The 27,847-nt window shown below is 43.9% G+C and overlaps 1 protein-coding gene, 1 long non-coding RNA gene and 2 other non-coding genes across 5 annotated transcripts; 3 read left to right on the forward strand and 1 right to left on the reverse strand.

Annotated features, from left to right (window-relative positions):
- Positions 1-1,841: 1,841 nt before the first annotated feature.
- On the reverse strand, positions 1,842-19,849 carry LOC125635003 (uncharacterized). Its single transcript, XR_012668057.1, has 2 exons — positions 19,626-19,849; positions 1,842-2,442 (listed from the first exon to the last, which is right to left on the reverse strand). It is a non-coding gene; the product is annotated as an uncharacterized LOC125635003 (long non-coding RNA).
- A 207-nt stretch (positions 19,850-20,056) lies between these two features.
- Positions 20,057-25,052, forward strand: RPL21 (ribosomal protein L21). Of its 2 annotated transcripts, none has more exons than XM_075127557.1 (6): positions 20,057-20,139; positions 21,034-21,112; positions 21,906-21,967; positions 22,956-23,068; positions 23,987-24,137; positions 24,925-25,052. In XM_075127557.1, exons 2-6 carry the CDS (start codon positions 21,046-21,048, stop codon positions 25,012-25,014), a joined length of 483 nt encoding a protein of 160 aa, XP_074983658.1. In that variant the 5' UTR covers positions 20,057-20,139; positions 21,034-21,045; the 3' UTR covers positions 25,015-25,052. The 2 variants fall into 2 exon arrangements, with proteins under 2 accessions (XP_074983658.1, XP_048702281.2); XM_048846324.2 differs by having other exon boundaries at positions 20,105-20,184.
- LOC125630750 (small nucleolar RNA SNORD102) lies at positions 22,680-22,756 on the forward strand. The gene has a single exon (XR_007354788.1). It is a non-coding gene; the product is annotated as a small nucleolar RNA SNORD102 (small nucleolar RNA).
- LOC125630697 (small nucleolar RNA SNORA27) lies at positions 23,130-23,262 on the forward strand. Its single transcript, XR_007354750.1, has one exon. It is a non-coding gene; the product is annotated as a small nucleolar RNA SNORA27 (small nucleolar RNA).
- Positions 25,053-27,847: the final 2,795 nt, after the last annotated feature.

The following is a 27,847-nucleotide window of genomic DNA, read 5'->3' on the forward strand; positions in this document are numbered from 1 at the left end:
TTAAGCTCCCAGTGCATGGTGGGGCAAAAACATTCTTGCAGGTGTTTCTGGGTGTGTGTCATCAGAAAGCTAAGGAAGACAATCGTTTCGCACCTTTTTGGCGTGCAGACGCCATACTGCTTTCAGCAGACGGTGCACCGCTCCTCTCCTGCTACTATGAATCCACCTCTCATTTCCTCTCATCTTCCTATGTAATCTCTATCTACTCTTTCTCTTCCTCATCGAACGCTTCTGCTGCCAACTCTGCTCAGCCATCGTGAACCGAGCAGCACAGCTTCCACCGCCAACTCTGCTCTCCCGCTATTGCCACGCTTCCGAGCTTCTCCATGTTGTCTGTCCTGGGCTCCCACCTCTGTGAAAGCCACAAAAGGCAACCATTTTTGGCCATTGTTCGGTTATCATGAACCGAACAGCACAGCTTCCGCTGCCTCTCTACCATCCTACGTTTTGAGCACTTTTTCCAGGATTACCCGTGCAGGCGCCATAGCCATGGAGCCCGATCAGATCTCCACTGCAGTTTTGACCATTGTAAATACCTCGTGCATTATCCAGCAGTATGTGCAGTACCTGTAAAACTGGATGAGGAAGTGACGACAGCATGATTACTTTACGGATGAGGACATGGACACAAACGGCACAGCATGTGGCAATTGGGAGATCATGGTGCTGTTGGGCCAGGTTCATGCCGTGGAATGCCGATTCTGGGCCCGGGAAACAAGCACAGACTTGTGGGACTGCATAGTGTTGTGGGTATGGGATGATTCCCAGTGGCTGAGAAACTTTCGTATGCATAGGGCCACTTTCATGGAACTTTGTGACTTGCTGTCCCCTGCCCTGAAGCACAAAGACACCAAAATGAGAGCAGCCCTCACAGTTGAGAAGCGAGTGGCAATAGCCCTGTGGAAGCTTGCAACACCCAACAGCTACTGGTCAGTCGGGAATCAGTTTGGAGTGGACAAATCTACGGTGGGGGCTGCTGCGCTGCAAGTAGCCAACGCAATCATTGACCAGCTGCTATCAAGGGTAGTGACTTTGGGAAATGTGCAGACCGTTGTGGATAGCTTTAAAGCACTGGGGTTTTCTAACTGTGGCGGGGCGATAGATGGAACGAGTATCCCTATCTTGGCCCCGGAACACCGGGGCAGCCAGTACATAAACTGCAAGGGGTACTTTTCCATGGTGCTGCAAGCGCTGGTGGATCACAAGGGACGTTTCACTGACATCAGTGTGGGATGGCTGGGAAAGGTGCACAACACTCGCATCTTCAGGAACTCTGGTCTGTTTGAACAGCTGCCGGAAGGAACTTACTTCCCAGACCAGAAAATTACTGTTGGGGATGTTGAAATGCCTATAGTTATCCTTGGGGACCCGGCCTACCCCTTAATGCCATGGCTCATGAAGCCGTACACAGGCAGTCTGGACAGTAGTAAGGAGCAGTTCAACTATAGGCTGAGCAAGTGCAGAATGGTGGTAGAATGTGCGTTTAGACGTTTGAAAGTGCGCTGGCGCAGTTTACTGACTCGGTTAGATCTCAGCACAACCAATATTCCAATTGTAATTGCTGCTTGTTGTGTGCAGCACAATATCTGTGAGAGTAAGGGGGAGACATTTATGGCGGGGTGGGAGGTTGAGGCAACTCACCTGGCGGCCAGTTTCACACAGCCAGACAATAGGATGATTAGAAGAGCGCAGCAGGGTGCGCTGCACATCAGAGAAGCTTTGAAAGCCAGTTTCATGACTGGCCAGGGTACGGTGTGAGAGTTGCATTTGTTTCTCTTAAAGTTACTCGCCCCATATATATATATATATATATATATATATGAAAGGAAATAAAGTCACAATTATTTAAAAAACGTTCTTTATTATTTGTTGCACAAAACACTGAAAGAAATCAGAAGCTAGATGGCGTGGGGGGGGCGGTATTGGGTTATGGGGGTGAAGGAGGGGGGAAGGACAAGTCCAGGAACCAAATGAAAATTTAGGATATGCCAGCTTTCTGCTGCTTGTGCAGTCCTCAGGGGTTGACTGTGTGGGTCCCCGTAGCCTTCGCCCCCCCCCCCCCCCCCGTTCTTGGGCGTCTGGGTGAGGAGGCTATGGAACTTGAGGAGGAGGGAGGGCGGTTATTCAGGGGCTGCAGCAGCAGTCTGTGGTCTTGCTGCCTTTCCCGCATTAGATCCACCATACAGCGGAGCTCCCCCATGAGCTTGACCATAGCATCCTGCCTGCTCTCATCGTGCACATCCCTCCTCTCTTTGTATTCATGTAACGCTTTACCCAACTCCACAATTGTTTGCCTCCACGCATTCAACTGGGCCCTATCAGTGCGGGAGGACTGCATGAGCTCGGCAAACATGTTGTCCCGAGTTCATTTTTTCTGTCTTCTAATCTGGACCAGCCTCTCGGACGGAGTAGATAGGGGCCACGTTGAAACATTTGCACCTGCTGCGGGAGGAGAAAAAAGGGAGGGTAGTATTTTAAAAAATACATTTTAGAGAACAAAGGGGATACTGTTTCTCAGTGAAACAGGCAATTCACAGTACACAGCATATGTTCTTTCTGTACAAGGTCTCATTTTGCCTTTTATACTGACGTGCCTGCCACATGCGGCCAGGCAACAGAATTCAGCTTGCAGGCAGCCTGCAGGCTCTCTGGAATGATCGCTTCACACACCCCCACCACGGGGCTCCAATGAGGCTCTGAGCAAGGATGAGCTCTTTAAACTAAACGTGAACAGCCCAGCGCGGCTGGGTTTCCCTCCACCACGTGGCTCCAATCAAGCTCTCACTCACCAGAAGTGCCTTCTCCAGGGTCATGGTCTGGAAGCAGGGTTTGGGAATAGGGGGAGACTATTGGCTCCAGCATTAAGAATAGTTCCTGGCTAGGCGGGGAAACAGATTCCCCACTTGCCGCCTGTGCACTGTCCTCCTCCTCCTCTTCGTCCTCCAAAAACTCATCCTCCTCGCTCCGTGCTACTCCCCCCTTGAAGGTGTCCACGGACAGTGGTGGGGTAGTGGTGTTGTCACCCCCCATAATTGCATGCAGCTCCTGGTAGAAGCAGCATGTATGGGGCTGTGACCCAGACCTCCTGTTTGCCTCCCTGGCTTTTTGGTACGCTTGCCTGAGCTCCTTGATTTTTGTATGGTACTGCACTATACGTATTTGCATTCCTTTTTTTGGAACATAGTTCTGCCATAACAGATTCATCTCCCCAACATGCAATGAAATCCAGTACCTCCCGTTCGGACCAGGCTGGAGCTCGTCTGCGAATCCAGGACCGCGTGGTCTCTTGAGATGGTGGACTCTGCATGGTCGCCTTTTATGGTGGACTATGCTGTTGGTCACCTGGGCTGATGGTGACCAAACAGGAAATTCAAAAGTTCCCAGGGCTTTTACTGCCTACCTGGCTAGTGCATCAGAGTTCAGAGTGTTGTCCAGAGCGGTCACAAGGGAGCATTCGTCAAATTGCGTCCACAGTACCTGTAACCCGGAACTGCGATCTCGATTTTAGCGCTACTCCACTTGCCGAGGTGGCATACAGAAATCGGAGTAAAGAGCCCTTTAAATCGAAAAAACTAGTTTGGTTGTGTGGACGGAACCAGTTTTATTTTGAGGTAACTCGGCTAATTCTGAAATAACCGCGTACTGTAGACCAGGCCTAAGTATATAAATCAGTTGCCAAGTGATCTGAGCAGGCAAACTGGGGAGTTTCAGATGAAGCTTGTAGAGAGAGTGTGGTTCTTTTAATTTAGGTATGGCTCTATGCCACACAGCAGATATGAAAGGAACAACCTCTGTTACCTGCCTTGGAAGTGGTATATTTTCCTTTCTGGAGAAGGGGGAAAAAAAAGAAAATCCTGGTGCATGCAGTGCAAGCTGGTGGACATAATGGAGAAGATATATGATTTGGAAGTGCAAATTTCAGCTCTGCATAGCATCTAAGAAAGTGAAGTCTTCTTAGATGACCAGATTCCAAAATGCATTGCCACATACACTACAAGGGGAAGGATCTGCAGTAAGAGAACTGGAGAGCACAGAAACCAAAGAAGCAAACTGGTGATTTGTGACTCAGAGGGGAAGAGAACCAGGAGTCATCCAACCAGAATAGACATAATGGTTGGCATGTTAATATTTGAACTTGCTGTTCAGTTGTAGAGAAGGCACAGGGGAATACGTTGATCGTTTTACTTTTAGAGCATAAGTGATGCTGTGCATCTTGTCATGTATGCAACTGGTAAAGAATAAAACTTTTGATATCCCAATATCAAAAAAAAAAAAAATTAGGGGAGAAAAAGGTTACTGAATATTGAACTGAAAAGAGTATTTCAGCTAACAATTTTTTGTCAAATATATCAGCAGCAGACAAAAGACTAAAGAGAAAATATGTCCAATAAAAAATAGGAATTTGGAGTTGAGAACAACAGAACAATAGATTTTTAAATCATTACTGCTTTTTGTCTTTAGACAGCTAAAAGAAGATGGAGAGCTGGATGCGAAGGAGATCATATTTCTTGAGGGAGTCAATGTATGCATATAAGAATGTATATCATGATGAAAAGATAGGTTTCAGAGTAGCAGCTGTGTTAGTCTGTATCTGCAAAAAGAACATGAGTACTTGTGGCACCTTAGAGACTAACGAATTTATTAAAGCATAAGCTTTCGTGGGCTACAGCCCACTTCACTGGATGCACAAAATGGAACCTATAATAAGAAAATATATATATATACACATATACACCTACAGAGAAGGTGGAAGTTGCCATACAAACTGTAAGAGGCTACTCAGTTTAAGATGAGCTATTATCAGCAGGAGAAAAAAAACTTTTGTAGTGATAATCAAGATGGCCCAGTTGTCAACTATCTAAATGGGCCATCTGCATAACACAACCCATGAGCCAAAACCCACGCCAAGCAAATTGGGCCGTGTCCTTTCCCTTTGGTTCTTGAGTCCAGCAACCCAAAAGTCACCCAAAGTCTCAAAAGTCTCTGTCCCTAGTCAGTGCAGCCCCAGATTTCAAAAGTTTATCTGCAGAGTTTTTCCTCCCAACCTGCGTGGAAATGGGTGTGGGTTAACGGGCACCTTACATGATCCAAAGCCGACTGCCCAACCACTCCGTGGGGCTCCGCTCTACCAGCTGTCCCACGAACTGCTCCACAATATATCTTCGGGCCCCCCCACTACTTAACACAACAGTCAATAATTTCAGCTCTTCAGTGATTTCAGCTTGTAGTAGAGGAGCCTCAGTGCTGGTACACCACGGGCCCAAAATGAATTCAGCTCAGCAACCTGTAACTAGACTCGTAGTGGAATCAAAACTAGCTCTGATATTCCACTATGGAGAGAGTGCAGTTGGCACATAGGGCCCTCATCAGGGACCCATACCACCAAGTATTAACACCTATCCCCAACCTCTCTCAATTCGCTGGGTTTTGGAACCCATGTCCCTTACCTAGCAAGTGCTGCTTAGTTGATGGTGAGTCCCTCCATCATAACAAAAGGCCAAGTACAGTTCCACTGTCCTTAATTCACATAATCAGGATAATAACAGTTTATTCTTCCTGCCCCAATAACAGAGTAACTGGGGCTCCTACAGCAGCCAAAGTGACCATCTAGGCAGGGTGGGTGTGCCAATGCAAATGAGATCAGCCCCTAAAGTGCTTTTCCATAACCCACCACGACTCACCACCAGATGTCAGGGTAGAGCTCATCCTGACTCTGCTTACACAAGTAAAGTAATTAAAAAATGCTTACCATTGATTTCTGATATGTCTCACATGGTGCTAATGTTTGGTTTATTACTTTTGCTGTGATTGAAACCTATGTCACTGTTAGCCATATTTTGTTCTTTTGCTGATTGTAAAGCTATTGTTCATGTGCAGGTGGCAATCAGTTCTTAAACACTGCTGTCTTTGTTGTCAACAAAAAAGTAAAATCATTTTGATTCACTCTCTTGAAAGATTTCTACCCTGGAAAATTAGTAGCCTCCCCGATGAGCTTGCAGATGGCCAGCTAGTTTAATAGCCCCATCTGGTTATACTTATAATTTTGTTTTTTTAAAAAGCCACATACATGTATGATAATAACTGTGAACTTACCACTAAGGAGTAAATTCACTGAGAACAGTGTTGCTGACACTCAGGGCTCATGTATGAGAGAAGGGGCAAATCTTGAAATTCTTGCTTAGGTTTTATTGAGTCCTTATTTAGACCTAAGTCGTGATGCCAGCTCTCATGATTTTCTTGCCAGTCTCAATGTTTGTTGCTTTTCTTCAAGCCTCCAGTTTAATTCTTAGAATTATTTGAGAATCTCCACTTTAATTAAAAAAACAAATATGCTTCTAGCCCTCCTGGTTGCTGAAAAAAGCTTGAAAATGTGAACCCTGAAGGCAATGACACTAGAAAACAAATAAAAAGAACCCACATATTATTTAAAAAAAAAATCACATGATTTTTAAGCCAATCTCATGGTTTCTAGTGACCGGACTCTTGATTTTTAAAGGCTTGTGATTGGCAACACTGTTAATGAGAATGTGGTGTAAGGACTTCAGGATTTGGGACAGAAATGTCATAGTATTAACATTTACATTACTTAGAATGCCTTCCATTAAAGGATTTCACAGCACTTTGTAAGCACTGATGAATTAATCAATTACAACTGCCAGTGAGGTAAGCGTGCATTATCATCCCCATTTCACAGATAGAAAAACTGAGGCACACAGGGATCAAGGGGTAGATCACGGTCCTTTATTAATTTTCACTTTTAATCCACCATTATTACTTTCTCTCTCTCTCTCGTAGTGAAAAGAAGTGGCATGTCACAGTGCGGCCAATTCTCACTGTTTTATCGCAAGTCTTCTGATAACTGATGTTTTACTTAAGGCCCCAGTTACTAGATACAAGTGATTATTATTTGAGAATTTAATCTTTCATTCATTTTTAAAAATAAGTTTCTAGATCACATTGTTGCAGTCCAAAGCTTGAAAACGTAGTCTGAGCACACCCTAAAGTTTAAAAAAAAAATAGAAGACAAATAAAAAGAAAAGAACTCAATGTATTTTTACATATAAGTATTGTAAAGCCAATCTTATGATATTTTGAAATCTGGTTTATGATCTTTCAATAATGCAAGTTGTCAATACTGGGTATAGCTTCAGAGACCAAAAGTCACCCTTCATTTTGGAAGGTGAGACTCTGGACTGCAAGGGTATGTCTGCATAGCACATTAAGCCCAGGCTCTGATTCAGGTTTAAGTCCAAGCCCTCCCAGCTGTCCACACAGAAGTTAATTTGATTTGGTCAGGAATCCCTCTGGACTCAGGTCTGCAAACCCTGGTAGGGGTCAGAGCCACTGTGACTGCAGAGTAATGCACACTGGAAAACATAATCACAACTACACATACAAAATAATGGGGCCTAATTAGCTGTTACCACTCAGGAAAGAGATATTGGAGTCATTGTGGATAGTTCTCTGAAAAAATCTGCTCAATGTGCAGTGGCAGTCAAAAAAGCTAACAGAATGTTAGGAACCATTAGGAAAGGGATAGATAAAACAGAAAATATCATAATGCTGCTATATAAATCCATGGTACACTCACATCTTGAATACTGTGTGCAGTTCAGGTCACCCCATCTCAAAAAAGATACATTAGAATTGGAAAAGGTACAGAAAAGGGCAACAAAAATAATTAAGGATATAGAACAGTGTCCGTATGAGGAGAGTTTAAAAAGACTGGGACTTTTCAGCTTGGAAAAGAGACCACTAAAAGGGGATATGATAGAGGTATATAAAATTGTGAATAATGTGGAGAGAGTGAATAAGGGAGTGTTATTTATTCCTTCACATAACACAAGAACCAGGTGTTACCCCATGAAATTAATAGGTAGCAGGTTTAAAACAAACAAAAGGAAGTACTTTTTTAAACACTGCACAGTCAACCTGTGGAACTCATTGCCAGGGGATGTTGTGAAGGTCAAAAGTATAACGGGGTTCAAAAAAGAACTAGATAAATTCAGAGGATAGGTCTATCAACGGTTGTTAGCCAAGATGGTCAAGGATCTAACCCCATGCTCTGGATGTCCCTAGCCTCTGACTGCCAAGAAGCTGGGAGTGGATAACAGGGGATGGATCATTCAATGATTGCCTGTTCTGTTCATTCCCTCTGAAGTACCTGACATTAGCCACTGTTGGAAGACAGGATATTGGGCTACATGGACCATTGGTCTGACCCAGTATGGCCATTCTTATGTTTACGTTCTTATATGATGCAGGTGAAAGCCCAGGCATTTTGCAACATGGCCGCAGCTCAAGTTTGGGTTGCCAGATTCAGGACTGGCAAGTGCAGCAACATTGTATCACAATTTCCTGGGATTTGGTTCCCAGTCCTTCCATCCCAAAACTTCCCACTCACTTCCCAGGAACCAGAAGCAACTTCCTGGTTCAAATGCGGCTGTTTAGCATTTACCCATGTCCATAGAGACTGCTCAACTAGAATCAGTTAACCCTCACATGTATTAATATGGCCAGCACTAAGAAGTCGTCCTGCATCTAGAGGAACACAACAGAATTCTGATTAACCTCTGGTGCAAGGTGAGCAAGACATTCAACTTCAGCAAGAGCACCTAGGAGATACTTGGGAGGCCTTTTGAAGTTATATCCTGGGAAGAGACCCATTGTCTCCTAATTACCTGCTCCTGGAAATTCCAGATCAAAGGCCCCTGAACTATATAAAGGGTGGACTAAACATGCCATGTGTGTGCTTGTTCTGAGAGGAAGCTGATGATCCTGAAACCACAAGCAGACCTACAGGGTGGGGTTATGAAGGACTGCTCCTACCAGAGCTCATGTTAGGGCTGAGTGATCTCTAGTATGCTTATTAGCATGTGTGTAGATTCCTTTGTTGTTTTAAATGTTTTCTCTGTAGTGCTTTTTCCTTCAGACTAAAATAGGATTTTATAGGAAGTGGTGTTTGGTAACTTACAACTGTCCGCAATCACTCTGTTGTTAGTATCTGAAGAGAAAGCAAGAGAAGCTTGCCTAGGTAGCCTGTCTTTTGCTGGGAACAACACAGTGAAGGCAGGGAACTGTTTAGCCTGGAGATACCCTGGCCAGGAGAGAGAGACACATGGGTCTCCACCCGAGAAACTGCTAGGGAGCTAGAAGCCTGAAAGTGGGTGTCACGCTGTTTCGAGTGGTTTACAAACAAGAGTGCCAATCTCAGGGAAGACTGTCAAAAAGCAAGGGAGAAACCCCAAACCGGTTGTATGATCTATAATTAGATTTTACCAAACCAGTAACAAGTGTGAACTGCTAAAGCTCTAGAACAATCTTACCATGGAGTCACAGACAGCCCCCTTGGACATTTGGATCTATCTTGCTCCCCACGCAAGCTTGATTCTGTGATTGCAAAGTAAGCAAAATAAGCTGTCATAGGATAAGGGGGAAGGTCCTCTCATGGATTGGTAACTGGTTAAAAGATTGAAAACAAAGGGTAGGAATAAATGGTCAGTGTGACAGAGTCTGCTTACGCCGCACTAGCCCAGACAGGGTTAAGCCCATATTATTGACAGCAGAAGTCCCACCTCCCCGGCAGGACTGGGCATGCTCCAGATGCTCTAGCAGTATAAAAGGAGGGAGCCCAGCTAATTCTGGGCTAGAGGCTGTAGGGGAAGGACCTGTCTGGGAAGTGCCTGCAGAGGGCTAGCTACAGCCCCTGACTATGCCAGGGATCAGAACCTTCCTGGGCCTGCTTGAACTCTGGTGACTGGAGGAGCCATAGGAGGTGACTGGCCCAGCTGACCATGGAGAATCTGAAGTCTCATGGGAGACCCCAGCACAGACTGTAGTAGAAAGTGATGCAGGGAGGGTGACCAAGTGGTACGTCCCACCTGGGAAACCTCAGTGTGTTCTGGTAGGACCCCCTGCTGAGTCAGTGGCTAGTTGCTATGCCACTGCTAGGGCCCTGATTTGGGGCCTGGTGGAGTTGGGAGGCCCTGAGCCCCTGTACTGGGGCTGCCACACCCTTTGGTAGGTGCCCCACCCCCATAGGCTTTGGCTGCTAGGCCATGCTGCCCTGCACCTAAGGGTGGCTCTGTGGACTCTGGCTGCTAGGCTATGCTGCCCTGACCCTAGGGCTGTAAAGGTCACAGTCCATTTACAGAATGGAGAGAGGTAAATAGTGGTGTCCCTCATAGGTCTGTACTGGGCCCAGTATTATTCAATGTATTCATAAATAATTTGGAAAAAGGGGTAAACAGTGAGGTAGCAAATTTTGCTGATGATACAAAACTACTTAAGATAGTTAAGCCCAAAGCAGACTGAAAAGAGCTACAAAGGGATCTCACAAACTGGGTGACTGGTCTACAAAATGGCAGATGAAATTCACTGTCAATAAATGCAAAGTAATGCACATTAGAAAACATAATCCCAACTATGCATATAAAATGATGGGGTCTAAATTAGCTGTTACCACTTAAGAAAGATCTTGGAGTCATTGTGGATAGTTCTCTGAAAACAGCCACTCAATGTGCAGCGACAGTCAAAAAAGGTAACAGAATGTTGGGAATAATTAAAAAGGAATAGATAGTAAGACAGAAAATATTCTATTGCCTCTGAATAAATCTATGGCATGCCCACATCTTGAGCACTGTGTGCAGATGTGGTCACCCCATCTCAAAAAAATATATATTGGAATTGGAAAAGGTTCAGAAAAGGGCAACAAAAATGAGTAGGGGCATGGGTGGCTGGTGACCCAGCCGTTGGGGAGGCTAACCCCTAGCTCCTCCCTCGTGCCTGAAGCCACTCCCCTGCCCTCCCATCTAACCCCCCTCCACCTGCAGGAGTCCAGAGCAGCCCCACCTTGGCCCCCAGCCCCGGGCAGCACAGCTGCAGCATCCCCAGCAGTGCAGTCACAGCATCCCAAATACACCAGGTGACCAGCCCCAGAGTGCTGGGCGGCCAGGCAGCATAGGCACATTGCTCTGAGCCCCAGTGCGCCAGGTGGCCACCCAGGGCATTACTTATGAACATCAAAATGTTTATGATCAAAATATAACTAGTATATTATTTTGTTGTATTTATCAATTACATTTTTACTGTTGGACTTCTGAATATTTTTATTGCAATCAGCCAGGGCAGAGCACTGGGAACTGCAAGACTCTGAGTGGGCCTGGGGATAGAGTGTGGGCAGGCATGCCAGGCTGTTTGGGGAGGCACAGTCCCCCATTGATAATTGGCCCCACTCCAATCCCCTCCTTTCCTTCCCTGATTATGGGCACTCCTAGTTTTGTTTCACTTGGGAGGGTAAGGAATTCAGAATTTGGAGTGTCAAGGTTTATAAATATGGCAGAATAGGACATTTTACTGTATTAAGGGTGTCATAAATATAAAGGGAAGGGTAAACCCCTTTGAAATCCCTCCTGGCCAGGGGAAAGCTCCTCTCACCTGTAAAGGGTTAAGAAGCTAAAGGTAACCTCCCTGGCACCTGACCAAAATGACCAATGAGGAGACAAGATACTTTCAAAAGCTGGGAGGAGGGAGAGGAACAAAGGGTCTGTGTCTGTCTGTAGTCGTCTTGGCCAGGGACAGAACAGGAATGGAGGCTTAGAACTTTTAGTAAGTAATCTAGCTAGGTATGTGTTAGATTATGATTTCTTTAAATGGCTGAGAAAAGAATTGTGCTGAATAGAATAACTATTTCTGTCTGTATATCTTTTTTGTAACTTAAGGTTTTGCCTAGAGGGGTTCTCTATGTTTTTGAATCTAATTACCCTGTAAGATATCTACCATCCTGATTTTACAGGGGGGATTTCTTTATTTCTATTTACTGCTATTTTTTATTAAAAGTCTTCTTGTAAAAAACTGAATGCTTTTTCATTGTTCTCAGATCCAAGGGTTTGGGTCTGTGGTCACCTATGCAAATTGGTGAGGCTTTTTATCCAACATTTCCCAGGAAAGGGGGGGTGCAAGTGTTGGGAGGATTGTTCATTGTTCTTAAGATCCAAGGGTCTGGGTCTGTAGTCACCTAGGCAAATTGGTGAGGCTTTTTACCAAACCTTGTCCAGGAAGTGGGGTGCAAGGTTTTGGGAAGTATTTTGGGGGGAAAGACGCGTCCAAACAGCTCTTCCCCAGTAACCAGTATTAGTTTGGTGGTGGTAGCGGCCATTCCAAGGATAACGGGTGTAATATTTTGTACCTTGGGGAAGTTTTGACCTAAGCTGGTAAAGATAAGCTTAGGAGGTTTTTCATGCAGGTCCCCACATCTGTACCCTAGAGTTCAGAGTGGGGGAGGAACCTTGACAAAGGGCTTGATCCTGTGGAGGACCCAAGGGTTGTGCTACTGATAGAGAGGCCACCCATCCCTTATTTTATTGATTTGTCCCTCAGAGTGACCACCTGTCTGTCATTTTAAGATGTATTGACATGTATTAAGACTGATAAGAGCATTTAAACATAAGTATCAAACTTCCATTTAATACTTGAGGGCAGTAGAAATGTACATTGGAGAGGAAATACATGATATGCTAAGGGAAATGGTGTTTTCCTTAAAATAAAGCATTGTCCCTTATTTTTCATGTGGTTTTCCCTTACTTCCATCTAACAAAGGTGGTCACCCTAGCTACTGGAAGCAACAGATGCCCATGTCATCATAGGCATTGGGACCTGGCCTCGGACTCCAGGAAACAGCATCACATCTCATCAGGATCACACACTGAGCCACCTGGGAGGTCTCATACTCCTATTTTATAACTTCTCCCTATCTGAACTTTGATTGGCTCAGTCCTCAAATTATGAATATTTTTGGCTCCACCCACCATGGAAACTTACTCTCCCAGATCATAGAAAAACACTGATCTGCACAGTATCTACCAGCTCTTGCTTCCGGGAACTTAAAGTAAATGGCCTTGCTCTGTCTCCTTGTGTGTGTATAAACACAAACAGAAATTCAAACAGAAATCCACTAATTCCTCAGCTGCCTCCCTCTGTCTCCAAACAAACAAACTACTGCAGTGCAAAAAAGTCATGTGGGTGACATAACCAGAAGTCTTGGACTGTTAGTTCTTTTGTTTTTCTGAGACTAGCAATGACAGTTATGTAACAAGGGAGAAGGAGTGTGCAACCAGAAAGGAGCAACACTGATATCAAAGCAGGACACTGTGGGAAGAAGAGAACACTTTTCAGAGTGTAGTCTCTAATGCTGATTTCAACACCTGGGAATTGTGGCCGGGGGGGCCAGGCTACAGGTTGTAAAGAAGACCTTATTTGGGAATGTTTTCAAGAAACTCCTATATCTTTGGTAAAAATAGGAACATACACCAAATGTGAACAGTGCAACAAAGAAATGCAAGGCATAGCTGTCATTATGACAAATGTTCCTCCAAAGACAATGAATTTGGAGATGTGGCCATGTTTAAACAATTTGGATCAACTGGTTAGTAAACTTATATTTGCACCTCTCTTATGGACTGCCTATCATGTTTTACTATGGTAGAAAATGATACATTTGTGTTTTGAGTGGATTACTTATGACTGTCAAAATGTTTGATCAAAATATAAGTGGTTTATTTTGTTAGAGTATTTATCCATTATATTTTTACTGTTGGACTTCTGAGATGATTTTTTATTGCTAAATATTCTCAAATATCCTAGGTGAAGATTTCCTGTGTAAAACTAAAATTTTATTAGGCATTTATGAACTTGTACATTTAAAAAGTGATTTTGTTTACAATCTGTTTAGTATGGCACTAGAGACAAGGGTTTAAATAGATAATCCTTATGATTTTTCCTATAAAACTAGGTTTAGAATAAGTCATTTAAATAGTGGTAAAAACAGCTGCAACAGGAGGAACATTTCATTAACAATTTTTTTTGTAAAGCAGTGCACCGAGTAACAGTCAGTGAGTTAGTGACTTTTAACCATTTTGTTTGAGTCCAGCTTAGACATAACGAGTTTTGAACATCCATCATCTGCAATGTCTACAACTTCAGAGCTATCTGTTGGTACCACAAGCACCGCTGCAACTAACATATGTTTGTTTTTTGATACAGGTAATTTTATTTTCTAACAGACTCTTCTTTATCCAGTAAAACCATAGATGAGTATCAGGACCAGCAAATTCCTGCAAGACTCTAAAGATGAAAAGATTGCTTGGATCATTTATGCAACTAATTTCCCACTTCATCTCGTTCAGAACAAACATTTCATTGACACAGGCTACACTCCACCCAGCAGAGTGGACATTGCTAGATACCATCTATGAGAAGGAAATTGAATAGTGTGGGGAAAAAAAACCACAAAACCCATTGACAGGAAATCCATTAATCTGTGTCTTGATAGGCAGTGCAATGTACACAATGATCCAGTAATATCTGCTTCTGTGACAGAAGATGGGGTTGTTTATCTTACAGAAAATTGATACATCAGAAAATGCTCATACAACAGAATACTTAAAAGAAGTAGCAGTAAGAGCTATAACAAAACATGATCAAAAATTCAAGTGTCAAGTACATAGGCAAAGCTGCAAATGTAGTAAAGATGAGCATTATCGTATATTTCTTAAGGGGAACCTGAAACTTACAACATCTGGGTAAGTGCTCATTTGATGAATGTTTTAACCAAAGATGTAAGTGCAACCCCAGGGATAAAGGAAAATGTTGAAATTGTTATGGCAGCATTTTGCCATCACTTTGCTTCAGCTTCACTGAAGAGAGCAGGAGGATCCAGACTAATTCTTCCTCAAGATGTACAATGGAATTCAGCAGTTGACTGGCCTGATCTGATAAAATACAAGCAGTCCTCAGACTTACAACACAATTGGTTCCTGAAAATTGCATTGTAAGTCGTAACTGAGAACCACAATCCACTCCATTGTGGGACCAAGCATTGTAAAGTCTAAACCAACTGTCATAAGTCAAATCAGTGTGTCAATTCAGAAATGTCGTAAGTCAAACATCGTAAAATCAAGGACAGCCTGTAGATGGAACTATCGTAGCCAAAGCAGACACACCGACTTTCTGGTTTCCCTGGGGGTGCTCGACCCCTGCTTCACTCCCTGCCTCTTCCCATACCTGCTCCGTCCCCTCCCCTGAACACCCTGCCCTTGCTATGCCTCTTCCTTCCCCTCCCCGCCCAGGCCTCCTACACGCCACTGAACAGCTGATTACTGGCGGGTAGGAGGTGCTAGGAGGAAGAACTGATCAACAGGGCTGCCAGTGGGTGCCAAGCACCCACTATTTTCTTTCCCCCCCCCATGGGTGCTCAAGCCACGGAGTCTGCTTATGAGCCAAAGTATTCAATATTGGACTAAAGAGAAACATAGAAGATATGCTAAATATAATGGAACCTCCTTTTTATAGCCTTGGACAAACTTTGGGGAGATTGCTACTGTATTGTTGAAGCTGTTTAAATCTGGAAAGCACTTCAAGAGACACTGAAGAAAGAATGCTTTCCTGCCTACAAAGTTAAATTTGTACACAGGAAAAGCCCCAGGAACTTTTGAATTTAATTTCCTGTTTGGTCAGCATGGCAAGCTCAGCAGCACAGGTGACCATGCAGTCCCCCCCAGAATTGCAAACAAGCTCCAGCCTGGAACAAACGGGAGAGACTGGATCTGACTGCTGTACGGGGAGAAGAATCTGTGCAGGCAGAACTCTGATCAAGAAGAAGAAATGCTAATATATGTCAATCTCACAGGGCATGGTGGAGAGAGGCTACACCAGGGACACACAGCAGTGCCGCGTGAAAGTCAAGGAGCTCAGGCAAGCCTACCAAAAGATAAAGGAGGCAAATGGTCATTCTGGGTCAGAGCCCCACACATGCCACTTCTATGATCAGCTGCAAGGCATTCTGGGGGGGACCCTACCACTACCCCACCACTGTCCATGGACACCAGCAAGGGGGGAGTCTCCTGCAACATGGAGGAGGATTCTGTGGATGAGGAGGAGGAGAATGCACAGCAGGCAAGCAGTGAAGCAGTTCTCCCCGGCAGCCAGGACCTTTTCATCACCCTGGAGCCAATACACTCCCAAGGCAGGATCCCCAACCCTGAAGGCAGAGAAGACACCTCTAGTGAGTGCATATTTGTAACTACAGTACAGGGTTTAAAAGCAACAGAGTTTAATGTTCGGGGGGGAGGGACAGCACAGTGGTTTCAGCATTAGCCTGCTAAACCCAGGGTTGTGAGTTCAATCCTTGAGGGTCCCATTTAGGGATCTGGGGCAAACACTGGAAACTGGCCCTGCTTTGAGCAGGGGGTTGGACGAGATGACCTCCTAAGGTCCCTTCCAACCCTGATATTTTATGACTTGCCCTGAAGACTTAGGATGCATTCATGGTCAGTACAGCTACTGGAAAAGTCTGGGGATGGAGCAGGAATCCACCAGGGACATCTCCGTGAAGCTCTACTGCAAAAGCCTTTGCAGAAGGTTTCTGGGGAGGGCTGCCTTATTTCATTCTCCACTTTACAATGCCTAGCAAGTAGTCTGGAATCATTGCAGCACAAAGCATAGCAGCAAATGGTCCTAGGTTTTGGTTGCATTCAAGCAACATTTGATCTTTATCTTTCTGTGTTAGCCTCAGGAGAGTGATACCATTCATAGTCACCTGCTTGAAATAGGGGAACTTTTGCAAGGGAACAGTAAAAGGACCCCATTCATGCTGGGCTGTTTGCTTGGCTAAAAGGGATCATCCCATAGCCATGTAGCAGGGAGAGGGGTGAAGGGATTATCCCAAATAGCCATGCAGACTGGGGGTGGGAGGTGTGTGCTGCACATCCACCTGAAAACCACAGCCTCTCCTTTTAAATGGCAAACCCAACCAGCATTGCTTACTATAGGAAAGAAGGACGGTGCAGTTTGAAAACATTCCCACCTGTTATGAAGGCGTTAGAAGCCAAACCAGCGTACCCTTTGGCTCACCATGGCTGCTTGGAAACTGAATTCTGTTGCCCAGCCGTGTGTGATGTCACCATACCAGCAGGCGCTCAATATAAAAGGCAAAATGCGATCTTGTACCTAAAGCACATGTGCTGTCCCCTGTGAATTGCTTGATTCACTGAAAGTCTCCCTTTTGTTCTCAAATGTATCATCTTAAATTTTACTCCCCTTTTTTTATCCCCCTGCAGGTGCAAATGTTTCTATACTCCCCTATCCTCTCTGTCCCTGAGGTTATTGCAGATTAGAAGGCCAAAAAAAAAAAAGCACTCACGATGACATGTTTTCTGAGCTCATGCAGTCCTCCTCCACTGATAGGGCATAGCTGAATGCCAAAAACATCTTCCCCCTTACTCTCTCTCATTATGGAGCAAGCAGTAATAATAATGGGAATATTGGTTGTGCTGAAGTCTAACCTAGTCAGCAAACAGCGCAAGCGAGCTTTTAAACATCCAAATGCACATTCTATCACCCTTCTGCACTTGCTCAGCATATAGTTCAACTGCTCCTTACTGCTGTCCAGGGTGCCTGTATAAGGCTTCATGAGTCATAGGAGCAAGGGGTAGGCTGGGTCCCCAAGGATAACTACTGGCATTTCAACATCCCCAACAGTAATTTTCTAGTCGGGGAAGTAAGTCCCTTCTTGCAGCTGCTCAAACAGCCCAGAGTTCCTAAAGATGTGAGCATCATGCACCTTTCCTAGCCATCCCATGTTGATGGTGGTGAAACATCCCTTGTGATCCACCAGTGCTTGCAGCACCATTGAGAAGTACCCCTTGCGGTTTATATACTAGTTGGCAAGGTGGTCCAGTGCCAAGATAGGGATGTGTGTTCCGTCTATCACCCCACCACAGTTAAGGAAACCCATTGCAGCAAAGCCATCCACTATGACCTGCACACTTCCCAGAGTCACTACCCTTGATACAGAACACCAATGATTGCATTGGCTACTTGAAACACAGCAATCCCCACAGTAGATTTGCCACTCCAAATTGATTCCCAACTGACCGGTAGCAGTCAGGTGTTGCAAGGTTCCACAGGGCTATCACCACTCGCTTCTCAACTGTCAGGGCAGCTCTCATCTTGATATTCCTGCGCTTCAGGGCAGGGGAAAGCAACTCACAGAGTTCCAGGAAAGTAGCTTTACACATGCAAAAGTTTCACAGCCACTGGAAATCATCCCATACCCACAAGACTATGCGGTCCCACCCGTCTGTGCTTATTTGCGGGTCCCAGAATCAGCATTCCACTATATCTACCAGCCCCACTGCCACCAGGATGACCCAGTTGCCCCATCCTATGCTTTCAGGAACATCTGTGTCCATGTCCTCCTCACAATCTTCCTCGTGCTGCAGTCTCTTAGCCAGGTACTGCACATACTGCAGTATAATGCATGAGGTGTTTACAATGCTCGCAACAGCAGCGGTGAGCTGAGCGGGCTCCATGCTATGGCATCTGCACAGAGAAGCCAGGAAAAAAGGCACAAAATGAGAGTCTGCAGTTGCTTTCACGGAGGGAGGAAGGGAGGGGAGACTGCCAAAACCACCCATGACAATGTTTTTGCCCCATCGGGCATTGGGAGCTTAACCCAAAATTCCAATGGGACGTAGAGACTGGGGGGAACCGTGGGATAGCTTCCCACAGTGCAACGCTCTGTGAGTCGATGCTAGCCATGGTATTGAGGACGCACTCCACCAACTTAATGCGCTTAGTGGGGACATACACAATAGACTGTATAAAATAGATTTCTAAAAATTGACTTCTATAAGATCAATCTAATTTCATAGTGTAGACAAACCCTTACTATTCTAGTCTATGATAAAAACACGGACAGAGAGAATGAAATCTACTAGTTTTTAAAGTTTGAAGGACAGCTTAATAGTTTAGCAGACTGTCTCATTTGCAAGATTTAGGCCAGGATCTACATTCACAAGTTAAATCAACCCAGCTATGTTGCTCAGAAGTTGAAAAATACACAACATAGTTAAACTGATCTCACTTCTGGTGTAGATAGCATTAGGTTGACAAAATTCTTCTGCTGACCTACCCATTACCTCTCGGAGAGGTAGATTAGCTACTGATGGGAGAACTCCTCCCATTGCTGTAGTGAATGTCTACACTGAAGCAAGAAGTACTGCAGTGGCATAGACAAGCCCTTAGGCAAGTGCAAACTTAAATGCCAGTCACTTTCACTTTGGCATATTTGAAAATTTTCCCAGGCTAACCTGAAATAATCCTTCTGACTACAGTTAATCCCTCTGTTTAATAAATCTTTTACCTGTAAATATGAAACATGTCTTGATAAGAGAACTTTATCCAAAACATTTAAGGTTGCTTTTTTTTAAATGAACGTGAGTTTTACATGCTGTTTTGTGTATTTAATTAAATTCAGTTACCACCCTAATGCAGCTTGACACAACTCCTGAGCAAAAAGTTAATTATCTAGTAAATAAGCAATATCCTTTACCATTCTCTAACATACTAAAAAAATACAATTAATAACAACCTGCAACTATTAAGCTCTACAATTAAATAAATGCATCAAGTGTACCCTTCTAGCTAACAAAACGACATTCCAGATCCCGTGTAAAGGCGCTATTGAGGTGTAAATCAATACATTTTCATGGTTCTATCAGCTAATGAGAATACACTTTAAAGATCCGAAATATAAACGGAAAAGTTGATTAAAATTGATTATTTACATCGAGGCTTTTCCGCGGGGTGACAGAACTCGCAGGCTTCACTGGAGCCGCCCTGACACGGTGCACAGAGCGCGGCGCCTGCCCTGACTTTCAACCCACAGACTAATAACGAACAATCCACACAGGGCGACACCGGGCCGCTGTTTTCTCCCACGGGTGCTAGAGCGCCCAGCGCCCTGCGGCGACAGGACAAGCTGGCCCCGCCCGGGAGACAGACGATGGACGGAGACTAGCACCCCCACCCGCCACGTCACGTGGCCCTCCTAAGCCCACTTCCCGGGCTGTCTGTCCATGTGCCTGTTTGCAATCGATGGCGCGGCCCCCCCCCCCGTCGGGCGCTGCAGGGCCAGTATGTCACACAGTGAATTCCTAGCCGCTAGTGTTGTCCTGCCCCTACCCCCCGCCCTCGATTGCTTTATAGTCAGGCAGTGCGCGGGCAGCCCCTGAGGTCCCCCGTTAAGAGAGCCCGGGAGGCGCCGCCTCCTTCCTTTCGGCCTGAGCCGCCATTTTGTAGGTATGTGTGAGAAGTAGTGCTCTTGTCACGCTGCGATAACAGCGGGTAGGGAACTCCGCGGCTGCGGTACCGCTGGGTGGCGGGGAGGGCAGCGGATGGGGGCCGGGCTGGGCCTGGAAGGCGGCAGCAGGGCGGGGAGGGTGGCTGCATGGGCCCGGGAGGCCGCTCCACGTGCCAGCCCGAGCCGGGACAGAGAAGGGAGGCGGCTGCACAGGCCCAGGGGCGAGTTGGCGGGGGACCGGGGAGGCCGCTGCACAGGCCTGAAAGGGGCCCGGGGGTGGCTGCACGGGTTGGTGTGGGGGAGCTGCCTGCGGGGCGGGGCTGGGGCCAGGGAGCGAGCCCTGCCTCCTCCAGCGGCCGCTGTTCAGCCGCCCCGTTCTCGTGCAGGGGGCGCGCAGGTCTCCCGCCTGTGTCCTAGTAGGTCTGCCAAGGGGCCACGTACCTGTACGTCCACTTCATTCAACTGTTAGTGTGACGCCAGGGCAAGCTGCCTGTCTGCACGGGGTGAAGTGTCTCTAAATGATCGGATAGCGAATATATCTCCCTCTGCCACCGTTGTGCTTAGTTTACAATATTTTTTTTTACCTAGTTCATCTAGACAAAGCTGTCGCTTTTTTCCCCTAGTAACTTTTATAAAGCTCTTATCGGAAGTATTGAGCAACACGCAGGATTTTGTCAGAGGTTTCAGTAATTTGGAATATAATCTGAAAACAATGGGATGATTTAGTCGGGGATCGATCCTGCTTTGAGTAGGGGGTTGGACTAGATGACCTCCTGAGGTCCCTTCCAACCCTGATATTCTATGAACAACACTAGATCTAAGCATGCTGCAAGACCTGAATAGCTCTGGGTGGCAAATACATGAGGATAATCTGAGTTGTCTTTTTTTAATAGCTGTTTGCCAAAATGACAAACACAAAGGGGAAAAGGAGAGGGACACGTTATATGTTCTCGAGGCCATTTCGCAAACATGGTAAGTATAGCTTGTGTTAGGGATACCTGCATTCATAGCAATAATGAGTTTAGCCAATTCTAAAAAGACATTCAAGCTAAATCCAGGGTTGTGAGTTCAATCCTTGAGGGGGCCATTTAGGGATCTGGGGCAAAAATTGGGGATTGGTCCTGCTTCAAGCAGGGGGTTGGACTAGATGACCTCCTGAGGTCCCTTCCAACCCTAACCTCCTATGATTGTGTTAACCATTTCTCATCAACATTGTACTAAGAATGTATTTAAGGAGACAACTAAAAATGCAGAACAAAATACTGTCATAGCCACTGCTTTTATTGGATAAACTTTTTTTCCCTATGGGGTAGCTGCCTTTTTATCTTGTACTTCAAATTTTGATTACCTTATCTTTTGACTGCTTGAAAATAGGTTACAGTACTTGTCATTTTTAGTAAAGATAGGATAAGAACTGCTTTGAAGGGGGAAGTGAGTTATAAGTATTGGGAGTACTGGCTTAAAACTATATAATTAAATCGACAAGTTCAAACTGCTCTTACCAAAAGGCAATGGCAACACCAATTACCCAGCTAACAATGGGGGGGGAATCTTACTGTGTAATATCTTGTAACTTCTACACTGATCAGGTTAAAACCAAACTTGAATTAGCTGTAGTGTCTTAAAGTGCACTTTTTTAAATGTGAAAAGATGGCTGGCTTTTCCATTTCTAGTCACCTAAGCTTTTTCAGATGAGTTTGAGAAATACCACTTTTTAGTAAAAATGAATCTCTTATGAAACAACTTTGTATTTTCCTCCTCCCAGGAGTTGTCCCTCTGGCCACCTATATGCGAATCTACAAGAAGGGTGATATTGTGGACATCAAGGTATCTAATAGTATAATTCAAAGATGAAATAAGAGTCTATAACAAATTCAGTGCCAGAACAGTAATGTAGTATATATTTTAAAAACATGGCTGAGAATGTAAACATTAATTAAGGGACTGTTTTGGTTGCTGTAGCAGCTGTCTCTTCCATTTTGCATGTTCATTGGGAATTGATGTCTGGAAGCTGGACATCTTCAGGAGAAGACTTTACTCTTTTGTACAGTGTCTGACACAATGGACCCAGGTTAATGTTTGCAGGCTCCCCTGGATGTTATTGATATACAAATAGCAATAATAACTCAGTCTGCATCTCTCTATTGGCCTAACAGAGCCAAAATTTTACTTCTAGGGTATTGTGCAAAGCAGATCCGTTTTAGCTCCTACCTACAATCCTAGATACAGGTAGAGTTGCTTGGGGAGTCTATATATTAAAAGTATATGCACAGAGATGGAAGCAGTGAATGTTTTAAAATCTGGGAAATAAACTAAGGGATGTACTTGATTGCATATATAATAAGTGCAGTGTGACTTTCAGTTCTGAACTTGTGCTCCAAAAGTCAACCGTAGTGTTAATTTAAATTATCATTTGCATTGGATATTGAATTTCTCCATAGAAGAATTCTACTTTTATCTTCCAGTATACAAACTTTTGAGAAGACTTGCCTTTTTGAGAAAGCTAAGGATGCAAAGTCTAAGCTTCTTGACATTCTGGAGCTTGATGATGACTGTCTCATGCGATTGCTTTGATAATAACAAAATGAGCAAATCATTTCACCGGCACTGAAAGCAAGCCAGGATTGTCAGAGAAGTTTAATAGATTTCAGATATCTTGTGATGATTTCAGTAGCTCAAAGCAAACTTGTAAACATCTACCAAGAGATCCATAAAATTAAGAATGTCAGATTTATACTCTATTCTCCACATTAAAGCTGAGAGTAGAATGGCTTCACTTTATTTTAATGGTCTTACTCTTGTATGTTTTTAACAGGGCATGGGTACTGTTCAACAAGGTATGCCCCACAAGTGTTACCATGGCAAGACTGGAAGGGTATTTAACATTACTCAGCATGCTGTTGGCATTATTGTAAACAAACAGGTTAAGTAAGTGTTTTTTAAACTTTCCTCTGGGTGAAACTTGATTTTAAAAATAAACTGTAGTGACACCCCCTCTTTCACTTTGCCAAGTAGACATTTCTTGTCATCTTGGTCATTCAGTTGGGGTAAAATAAGTCCTTTTAAAACCCAAGCAAGCAAACAATGATTGTTTGGCTTGGATCCTGTCAGGGGAAACACTGGACTGTTAAACAAGATTATGAAGAGTTCAGCAAGCTAGCATATTTATACTAAATTCGTTTTAAAGGTCATTATGTTTTCTTAATTTTATTCAACTGGGCATAATATAGTATAGTCACTAAAATAAGGTACAGCGCTTACTTATCCCTGGACCAACTGACTGTGTGGATTGACCTACAACAGTGGTAGATGATACAACTGTTTGTCCCTGTATTACAGAGGAGAGAATCATTAATCTTCAAGAGTATTAGTCTTGAGGTATTAGAACATGGTTAAGAGTTATTTCTTCATGTTAAGTATCCTCACACCTTGTCAACTGTCTAATTGGGCCATCTTGATTATCACTACAAAAGTTTTTTTTGTTCCTGAAAATAGCTCATCTTAGCCTCTTCCTCCACCTTTTCATATTTTTGTGTGTATGTATCTGTTCCATTCTATGCATCCAATGAAGTGGGCCGTAGCCTACGAAAGCTTATGCTCAAATAAATTAAGTCTAAGGTGCCACAAGTACTCCTGTTTTTGTGGATACAGACTAACATGGCTGCTACTGACACCCTGTTGTAGAAACTGATAAAAATCTGAGTACAGTTCCGTGTGTTTTGAGCAACAGCCCTTTTAAGAAAAATGCTATGTAGTCATGCTTCTGGGACTTTTTAAAATGAGCTTCAGTATTTGTCTTACACTTTTTATAATTACAATAGATTCAAAATAGGCTTCTTCCCTCAGGGGCAAGATTCTCGCCAAGAGAATTAATGTGCGTATTGAGCATATTAAGCATTCTAAGAGCAGAGACAGCTTCCTGCAGCGTGTGACAGAAAATGAAAGGAAGAAAAAGGAAGCGAAGGAAAAAGGCACTTGGTTTGAACTGAAACGCCAGGTATTGTTTGTTAACTGAACTAATACACCTATGACATTTGACTCAAACTGCCTTACCATGTAAATGAGCGTTGTTGTTCCTCGGACACTAGTGAAGGAGGGGGACAAGCTACTAATGGTTTCTGTGCCTATACTAGACAGGCTTAAGTGGGAGAAATAGAGAAGATAAACACTGATTTGTTTAAGGTAGATCTATACTGGAAAAAATTAGGTTAACCCAGCTGCATTGCTCTGAGGCAATGGTCCCCAACCTCTCTGTTGCAATAGCATATTCATGTTCCCAGAAGAGTGTGGCGGGCACTAGACTACCACCTGCCGAAATGCCGCCAAGAAGCAGCGGCATTCTGATGGCAGGTTGTCCAGTGGAAGCGCTTCCTTGTCAGCAGGTGGGCACACAAATGCCCCAGCAGGCACCATGGTGCCCATGGGCAGTGTTGGACCACTGCTCTGAGATATGAAAAATCCATAACCCCCTGAATGATGTAGTTAAGGTGACCTAATGCCCAGTAGGTTGACAAAATAATTGTTGACTTGACTACTCCCTCTCACTACAAGGGGGGGAGCCCCTTCTATAACTACTCAGTAGCACTGAAAATATTTTCATTAAAGCAGTCAGATTGGAAATACATTTAGCTTAATAGAATCATATGAAAAGAAACTTTACATTACACATGATAGAATTGGTTTACACATTGCTAATGTAACTGCAAACTAAACATTTTAAAAAATTTAAATCAGGTTTACTTTGAGTGTGTCATATTAATGGTTATTGCTTTTTTTGCTTACAGCCTGCTCCACCCAGGGAAGCACACTTTGTGAGAACCAATGGCAAAGAGCCAGAGCTGCTGGAGCCAATTCCCTATGAATTCATGGCATAGGGAAACTTAAAAAAAATAAAGCTGTCTCTAAGACAAAATGTGAGTGATGGTTGATTGCTTCCAGAACACATGCTTTGGATGATCTTCCTTCATTAAATTATACTTTTTGGATTATAGATCAGTTTTGGGTAATGAAGGAAAAATTCTGTATATCACTTGTACTGTTAAACAGGTGTACCTTAACCATTATGCTTTGTATATGCCAATGATTAAGGTTAAGATTGTCACAGGTATTAATAAGTTGGGTTGCAAGCACACAAATTCCTGGAAACCTATGACATGTCTGACTTTTACTAAATACACAAGGGGGGGGGGAAATCAGGGGCCTGTTAGTCTGAATTAGTGACCACTGTATCCTTACCAAGGATTATTCACCTTTGATGGCACTCATGTTGCCTTATTAGGCACTGTCAAACAGCAAGTAGTATTTAATGTCATACTACAATCTTTAGCTGTTTACTTGATTATCATTAGGTGTTTACTAGCTTATTTACTTGATTGTTATCTTAAAGTGACTCAGCTGTATGAGTTGATAGAAGCCAGTTTAGGTGTAGTTAGCTGACTGTTATGGACATCTTAATCTATTGAGTTGTATGTAAACTGTTAAGTGTTTCAACATTAATTGTCAGAACAAGGTTTGTAAAACAAAGCTGTATGCATACACGAAAGGTGAGATGCTCTCCAAGAGCAGATCCCTCCTGTAAGCCTTAAGTTCTGTGAGGTCTGCCTTTGCTCAAACTTAGGTGTTCCAGAGTCCTTGCTTTAGTGGCTTTCACAATGTTCTCAAGGAAGATAGTATGTGGTATTCAGATATAAGGCATAGGAATAGAATTTCCTTCCTGTGCTAGTCAGATCCACAGCACTGAAGATTCCTATATACATAAGGTCCCCAGAAGCTAGTGAAATTAAAATGAAGTTTGTATAGGAAATAGGCCTTGCACCAAAAAAAATCTTCCAAAATAACCAGCCTCCAATTTTTACCTGCAAGCCAGCTTTCAATTTATATCTAAAATCAGCTACCTTATACTCATTTTCCTTGTGCGCTTACATACCTTACAAGTGTGATAACAGTTCTACTACTACTTGCAGCCTAATTCACCCATTAGGGAAGCTTCCCTTGAGTCAAATACTTGTACTCTTAAGGTCTGGTCTACACCTAAATTACATTGATCTAGCTATATCATTTAGCAGTGAAAGATTTCATGCTGTGTGAGGTAGTTAGATCAGCTGGTCAGACTAACCACTTGTGTTTAGACAGTTGGGTTGATGGAAGAATTCTTTATGTAGTTAGAGAAGTGGATTAATTACTTTGATAGCATCTACCCTCTAGTGCTACACCTGCAGTGCCACAGCTGTGCTACTGAGTAGACACCTTAAATACAACTAAAAATAGCACCTTTAGCCATCTGCTTCTTGTGGGATCAGCACTGACATTAAATCTATATTGCTTCAAGGGAAGTGCTGGAGGAATTCTATCCTGATGCTCTCTAGTTCAGGCAATATACCCCAACCCCTCCAGGGGCAGTAGTGTATATCCTTGTGGGGTAAATGGTGATGGCCCTGCTTTCTTCCACACCATCTTCAGGATTTGCACTGTAGGAGTTGCACAGAGGAATCACAATTGTACAACTAGTGCCATATCATCCCCCCTCTGAAGCAGTGCTTAACAGGCAAAATGTTAGAAAAACAGGAAGTTTCTGAAGAATTGAATTGGCCTCTGGAACAGCTCACCTTCAATCCTTTTGTTCCCACACCCAAATTTCATCTGCTTGCATCCTTCCATATCTTGTCAGTGCCTTTACCCACACCACTCACAGCCTTGCTTCACCTATTCATACAGTACTCTTCCTCAGGCCTCCACCAGCTCAGCTTCTGCCTTTGTTTCACTTTGTTCAAATTCCCATTTCTATCCACCATTGTTCTTTTATCCTTACTCCTCCATTTCTACTGCTCATCCACCATTGCCCCCAACCCATCTGCCCTCTTACTTATTCTTCCTATCCATGCACCCTTTCCTCTCTGTCATTCTTCTTTTCCTCTGCCACATGTCTCCATCCACTGAGTACAAGTCACTTGGCTCAAAATACAGTGATAGACCTAGTGCAGCAGTTCTCAAACTGGGTCCAGACCCCATTTTAATGGGGTCACCAGGGCTGGCTTAGATGTGCTGTAGCCTAGGGCCAAAGCTTGAGGGTTTCAGCCCTGCATGTTGGGACTCAGGTTACAGGCCTGCTGCCTGGGGCTGAAGCCCTTAGGCTTCAGCTTTATCCCCACCTCTGGTTCAGGGGGCTTAGGCTTCAGTCCCCCATTCTGGGGTATGTAATAATTTTTATTGTCAGAAGGGGATTACAGTGCAATGAAGTTTGAGAACCCCTGTCCCAGTGTATTCTACAATTGTGAATCGCATATGTTAATTCTGTCCAGTCCCCCCACCCACTACACACACCCAGCGGTTACAGATTTCAAAGCTCAAGGCTGACAAGGGCTTCTTTTAAGTCATACTTCTACTTTCTGGTCTCTACTTATCTGGATACATTACCTCACTTCCAATTAAAAAAAAGCATGATTCACATTTGCACTGGTGGAAATACACAAATCTTAAAATATCAATGCATGCCAGCATAAGTAAAGTGTTTTGATTACATTTGTAACTATAAAAAGTCACTTCCAAGCCAGAGGAGTATGACTTGATTATATTGGTCTGCATGTGTCAGTACCTGTAATATTCACTGGCCTAGTTTCTCCCCTGCTTTGTACCTATAGCATTAAAAAAAAAGACAGGTAAATAAGTAGAATTTGGTCCATTAAAGGAAAGGCTGATCATTGACCTTTC

This window comes from Caretta caretta, chromosome 1 (assembly GCF_965140235.1).
Source record: "Caretta caretta isolate rCarCar2 chromosome 1, rCarCar1.hap1, whole genome shotgun sequence".
Taxonomy (NCBI): domain Eukaryota; kingdom Metazoa; phylum Chordata; order Testudines; family Cheloniidae; genus Caretta; species Caretta caretta.

Bases quoted from the DNA above. Each gene is read 5' to 3' on its own strand.
- RPL21 (XM_075127557.1), top strand. From the start codon at position 21,046: ATGACAAACACAAAGGGGAAAAGGAGAGGGACACGTTATATGTTCTCG. The intron at 21,113-21,905 runs GTAAGTATAGCT...TCCTCCTCCCAG, and splicing joins GAGGCCATTTCGCAAACATG to GAGTTGTCCCTCTGGCCACC. The intron at 23,069-23,986 runs GTAAGTGTTTTT...TTCTTCCCTCAG, and splicing joins ATTGTAAACAAACAGGTTAA to GGGCAAGATTCTCGCCAAGA.